The sequence below is a fragment of the Petaurus breviceps genome, unplaced genomic scaffold (assembly GCF_028583685.1).
Source record: "Petaurus breviceps papuanus isolate PSGF00001 unplaced genomic scaffold, PetGlider_PUasm1.0 207, whole genome shotgun sequence".
In the NCBI taxonomy this organism is placed as follows: Eukaryota; Metazoa; Chordata; class Mammalia; order Diprotodontia; family Petauridae; genus Petaurus; species Petaurus breviceps.
The window spans coordinates 34,192,038-34,197,864 of record NW_027185850.1 but is presented as its reverse complement, the minus strand read 5'-3'; the positions used below and the strand labels follow the sequence as shown (position 1 = coordinate 34,197,864).

Below are 5,827 nucleotides of genomic sequence, written 5' to 3'. Positions count from 1 at the left end.
GAAGAGAAGAGAAGAGAAGAGAAGAGAAGAGAAGAGAAGAGAAGAGAAGAGAAGAGAAGAGAAGTCTTTTTTTTTTAAATTCAATGCCTTGTTAATGCAGAGCTGGTAGACCCATACTTAGCAATTCCAGCCAAATTAATAAACATGGCGCCTGTTTAGATTGGCTCCAAATGACACTAATGTTTTCCGACAGAATTAGGGTGGCTGAAACCGTATGTAATGAGACAGAAAATTATGGCAAAGATAACAACTGGACGCAGTTCCCCTGTCTCACTTTCTAGATGATTAGAATACAAACCAGAGACATAACTCACCAAGATCAAGGCAGAGATAGAGGTAAAGATAGAGACACAGCTGCAGATGCAGATGGAGTCAGGAGTAAAGACGCAGACACACAGAGACAGAGAGGCAGAGAGACAGAGATAGGCACACAGACATAGCCAATTCCCCCTTGCTTAAATCCACAACCCACTCCCCATACTGTGCTTCAAGCCCTTTCCAAAGACCTACACCACTGCAGAGTTAACTATAATAACATTGAGACTTTGTTTCCCCCGTCCCTTTTCTGAGCAGTTAGACACAAGAGACATCATAACGATCACAAGATTAGCTATTTCTAAATCAATTAACATGTCTAGGGTTTGTGTGTCCTTGTATAGCTTGTCACTGGTACACAGAGAGGGTAAACACTGCCTCTGGTCCCTTAGTCATTTGCCCAATTAAATAATTTTTCCTGCCCATGAGCTGAGAGAGTGTGGATGGGGCGATTATTTTGACTGGACCCTTCTCCTAGTGAGATGAGAAGCCTGGACCTCCAAAAGCTTTAGGATTCTGCTGCCCAGTGATATAAATTACCACCTTTGCAACCTTCCTTCTTCCTGTGTGGCAGAGGAAGTTTTATATGGGGGTGGGTGACGGAGCAATTGAAATGGAAAGCACAGAAATGGGGGAGGGAAGCTAAGAAAGGAAAAAAGGTATCAAGATGTGTGATAGATAACACACCTCTTATTCATAAATATGGAGATAGTGTATGTATATAATTAAATGAAGAGACCTATGCCATAGACATACCCACGTGTCTGATCTATATACACTGTCACTTGTAAAGGCTCACCATTTTTATTTCCTTATTTTTCCCAAGTCTACATAACAGATACTCAGATTGTTATGAGGAGAGTCTTGGGGGGAGAGGGGAGAGATACTCCTGAGTCTGTTTCTTTGTGTAAAAAAGTAAATCCTAATCAATAAAAAAGAACTTTTTCGTTTTAAACATCTCAAGCAACGTTCTTGACTCTCATAAGGAGGTTAGGTGGGGGTACTTTGTACCAAAAATAGGACGTTTCTCTCATTAGCTTCTAAGGAGAGAAGATTCAATACCCAACCACCTCCACCCCCTTTACTGCTGCTGAGACGCTTTGCCTGGCGAAGGGAAGGGCTAGGGAAGGAAATGAAGTTGAAGAACTGGTCCCACCTGTCCCACAGTCTGGGAAGGGTGGCCCTCGGAGTTGAGAGTTCCAGGTCAGAGAAAGATTACAGTTTTCTGAACGTCATGGGCTTTTTCGAGAGAAGCTGACTCCCATTACCTCTTGACTCCCCACCCCGCCTTCTCTCTTGCTTCTCCTGGGCCGGGGCCTCCCTTACCTCCGGTTCTGATACCAGGTCTTAACCTGCGTGTCGGTGAGGTTGAGCGCGGCGGCAAGGTCCATGCGATCCTGCACACTCAAGTACTTCTGTCGCTCGAAACTCCGCTCCAGCTGGTTAAGCTGGTGATCTGAAAAGGCGGTTCTAGCTTTCCGAGGTTTCTTGGCCCTGACTGGGGGACTCTCCCGGCTACTTGTAATCTCCCGGTCTCCTTCTTCCTTTGTTCCTACAAGGAAAAACCATTCATAGCCACAGTTAAGAACTAAGAGGGAAAACCGAAGTCTTTTTCTTTCGCACACACAAACACACACAGCCCCATAGAACCCGTCGCAGACAGATCTCAGGGGGCTAAGCATCAATGACCCCAAGCCCTTGGGATCGGCTCAGGCTCCAGTTTTTCCGCAGTGTAGAGAGAGGGAGAATTTTTTCCACCTAAGTAGTGACTTTTTGGTTGGGAAGGCCTATTCCTGAAAAAAGATTCCTACATTTTCGAAAATATATGTGGGAGAATACTGTTCTATGGGGAGGGAATAGGTATATTTTCTGTTTCTTTTCATGTAATAATCGATTAACGGTTTCTTTTCTGAATTACAATTCCTTGCATTTTTTCCCCCAATGAATGAATGGATTTTGGAAAGAAAGGGGCTCTGGCCATTTTATCTGCGGGTAAATGGTAAAGTTTTTTCTCTTCCTTTTCAGGCACTTGAGATGTTATAGTAGTAATAATAACAATAATAATAGTAACAACAACAACACTTAGGGACTACTCTCATCAGATCTCTGAATATTTCAGAAATAATATGTTAGCCGGACACCAAGTTGAGCTCCCAATCGCTGAGCACGTCCAGGTGACAGCGCTAAGATTTCCGGATTCTATTTGTCAACTTTGTTTTTTTTTTTCTTTCTTTCCTGAAATGCTGGGAAATCGATATGTCAATCCATCTCTGTTTGTACCAGTTTTTGCAGCGATCCTTGATCTTCCCTGCAGGAAGAACAATAATCTCTCTAATTGACCCACTGGGGAGGTTGGTGCACAAAAAATCGCCAGACCAGACTGTACATCTGTTTTGGCCACTATTATGCTAATGTTAAAATAGCAAAATGAATGTCTCACATCTCAGTCTCCCAGCTAGCCACTGCTCTGCTTTTCCGAAGATGAGGATTTTTAAAATAATAATCAGAACACCAATAAGAAAAAGATATTCTCTCTTAGAACAGTGGAAACTGTCTCCCCATGCAAACCCCATGGTCAGTGAGAAGTGATTATTTTTGTTATCGTTCGACATTTAAAGAGAAAGGATTTAATTTTTATTGTTCTGTTGTTTTCACGAACACACAAATTCCATTCCTCCGTGAATGCGTGCTCTGCATATCGTTGTTGTTATTGTTGTATTTGTGTTTGTTGTTGAAGTTGTAGTTGTTTACATTTTAACACCAACTCTCAATTCCCTTTAAGGAATAAAAAATATTTCCGTGATGCTGATTTACAGTAGCAAAAGCAAAGAATTTGTGTGTTTGGGTTTAAAGAGACTCAAGGAGAGAACAGTCTCTGAAAATAATACCATCTTTGTCATCTGAATCATAATCTCCCCCAAAAGTTGCCCCTTACAAATCAAGTTGAAAATTTCTCATACTAATTAAGTGCTGCTAAATCCTCAGGATTGGTGTTTAGAAAACATGGAAGAAAATGAAAGGCATTTGCATTTTAAAAAATAAACACCAGGTTGCAAACACACTCCCAGACACAACACAACAAGGTCTAATTTTCTTTCCCCCAACACACGATCTCCCCCCCCCAACTACAAAATTTTAGCCGAACCCTTTTTGCTGTTTTTAAAGGAGAGATAAAAAGAGGTAGGGAGAAAGCCAAAGGGAAGGAAGGAAGGAAGGAAGGAAGGAAGGAAGGAAGGAAGGAAGGAAGGAAGGAAGGAAGGAAGGAAGGAAGGAAGGAAGGAAGGAAGGAAGGAAGGGTTCAATATGAGGAATAAAAAGAGAAAAGGGGACAGAGACAAGACATATTGTTGAGGTTGTAAATGCAGGGCGCGCGTGGAACTTTTAGACAGGCACCCCGAACAACCCTGAAGACGAACTCAGGCCACCAACTCGTTGGGAAGTGACACTTGGCGATTCCAATGAAAGACAAAAAACAAAAAAACAAAACCCTACTGGAATCAAAACCACCCGCAAACGATTCGCAGAAAGCCCAGGGAGAAGAATGAAGAGAAAGATACACAGGGGGAGAAGGAGCCAGTGAGCGTGCGGGAAGGCCCCGCAAGATTCGGACTCACCGTGGCATTTGACGTCGTTCTGCACATCATCGCGCTTGTCGAGTTTGGTTTTGCTGTCTTCTTGCTCGAGTTTTGGCCTGAAGCTCTCGTTGGCTGCGTTCCCCTCTTGTTTCGGGGTATGATGGGGAGACGAGACACTGGTGCTGTACGGTGCACAAGCGGCCAGCGGTTTGCTGTCGCCCAGAATGTCTTTAATTAAAAAAGAAGACGTAGAAGTCCTGGGGGCCGAGGCGGCCGAGCCCAGTTGCGGGGGTTGCGGCTGCTGCTGCGGCTGAGACGGTGGCTGCGGCTGCGGCTGCGGCTGCTGCTGGGGGGAAGGCTGCAAACTTTGTGGTGGCTGCGGCGGCTGCTGCTGTGGCGGCGGCGGCGGCTGCCCGTGATGGAGATGGTGATGGTGTTGTATGCCGTCCTGGACCAGGTGGGGCTCCGAGTGCTCCAGGGTGACGGAGATAGGAGACGAAGGCGCAGTTCCTACTGTATCAATCTCGGAACAGGGGGACGGGGTGGCCTGGCTCCTAAAATCCGTGCTCCGGCCATCAACGTGCTGACGAAAATCTCCGTTCATCACACCCGGGCTGCCAGAGTTGGCGCTGGACAGAATCGTATCTATTCCAAAACTAGACCCACTTGCCCCTTCCATGGCTGTCATTTCTACATGGGGCTTGTCTCCATCCGCCGTACGGCACTCGGAAAGGGGGCAACCGCCGCCCCGGGGCACACAATAAAGCGAAAGGCTTTAAAAATAATAACGATGGTCTAATAAAATGCACACTTATTCTTGCCTTTTAAGGAAAAAAAAAACAAGTCTGGGAGAAAGGACAAGGAAGGGAAACGGGGGCTGTGGAAGGGGTAGGAGTGGGGAGTGGGCCACCAGTGGAAGCTTTTGGACACAACTTTTTTTTAAGAAGGTAGGGAAAAAAAGGGAGGGAAGAAAAGTTACAAAAAATGATACGGAGGAATCGGAGAAGCGATTTCAGCACTCCTTGAACACGTGGCGTTGGCTGTGTGGTTCAGTGTGAGCCAAGGCGGGTGTGTCGAGGAGGGAGGACCTAGCTGCCGCCGCCGCCGCCGCCGCCGTCGCCGCTGCCCGGGGCTGCTGCAGGGCACTGGGTGGAGGCGGCGGCGGAGGCGGCGGAGGCGGAGGCGGGCAGCGCAAGGTGGGGCTGCGACAGAGGCGGGAAGGGGCAGCCAGCAGAGCTCCACGGCTGCAAGGAGGCGCGAGGTGGCCCGGGCTCGGGGCTCCGCCGCTCTGGTGCCGAGTTATTGAACTTTCTGGGAAAGTTGTGGTTCAGCAGCTGCAGCAGGAGGAGGAAGAAGAGGAGGAAGAGGAGGAGGAGGAGGAAGAAGAGGAGGAGGAGGAGGCGCAGCGCGGGGCGGACTCTGGCCACTGCCTGGCTCCTTCCCTTGTAATCCGGCTCCTCTCGGGCTCCAATGACTCCCTCCCGTGACGTCACGGCCATTGCCGCCGCTTTTCCCCCCTCCGTGTTTTATTCTCACCCCCTTTATTGCGACATCGCGGCCGTCCCGCGGCCCCCATTGGTGGCTTTGGCAGAAGAGACAGACGCCAACGTGCCAGGAGCCAATGGCAGAGAGGCTAGCGGACCTTGTCAGTTCCGAAGATACAGTCCCGGCTGCTCTTTTTTAGAATCCCCAGGACCCTCCTTTCCTGCAACCCTAGAACCAAACACCTCTTCTAACAGTAATCCCTATAATAACAATAACGTGGGAAGGAAAGAACTAAAGAGAGGAAGGAAGGAAGGAAGGAAGGAAGGAAGGAAGGAAGGAAGGAAGGAAGGAAGGAAGGAAGGAAGGAAGGAAGGAAGGAAGGAAGGAAGGAAGGGGGAGGGAGAGAGGGAGGGAGAAAGAAAGAAAGAAAGAAAGAAAGAAAGAAAGAAAGA

The 5,827-nt window shown here is 47.6% G+C and overlaps 1 protein-coding gene across 1 annotated transcript in view; it reads right to left on the bottom strand.

Annotated features, from left to right (window-relative positions):
* LOC138164855 (barH-like 2 homeobox protein) overlaps window positions 1-4,578 on the bottom strand; it is a 5,938-nt gene extending 1,360 nt beyond the window's left edge. The window contains exons 1-2 of the mRNA XM_069092775.1: window positions 3,930-4,578; window positions 1,642-1,867 (exon numbers count right to left, since the gene is read on the bottom strand). Coding sequence (XP_068948876.1) covers window positions 1,642-1,867; window positions 3,930-4,578 — 875 coding nt within the window. The remainder of the gene's footprint in view (window positions 1-1,641; window positions 1,868-3,929) is intronic.
* Window positions 4,579-5,827: the final 1,249 nt, after the last annotated feature.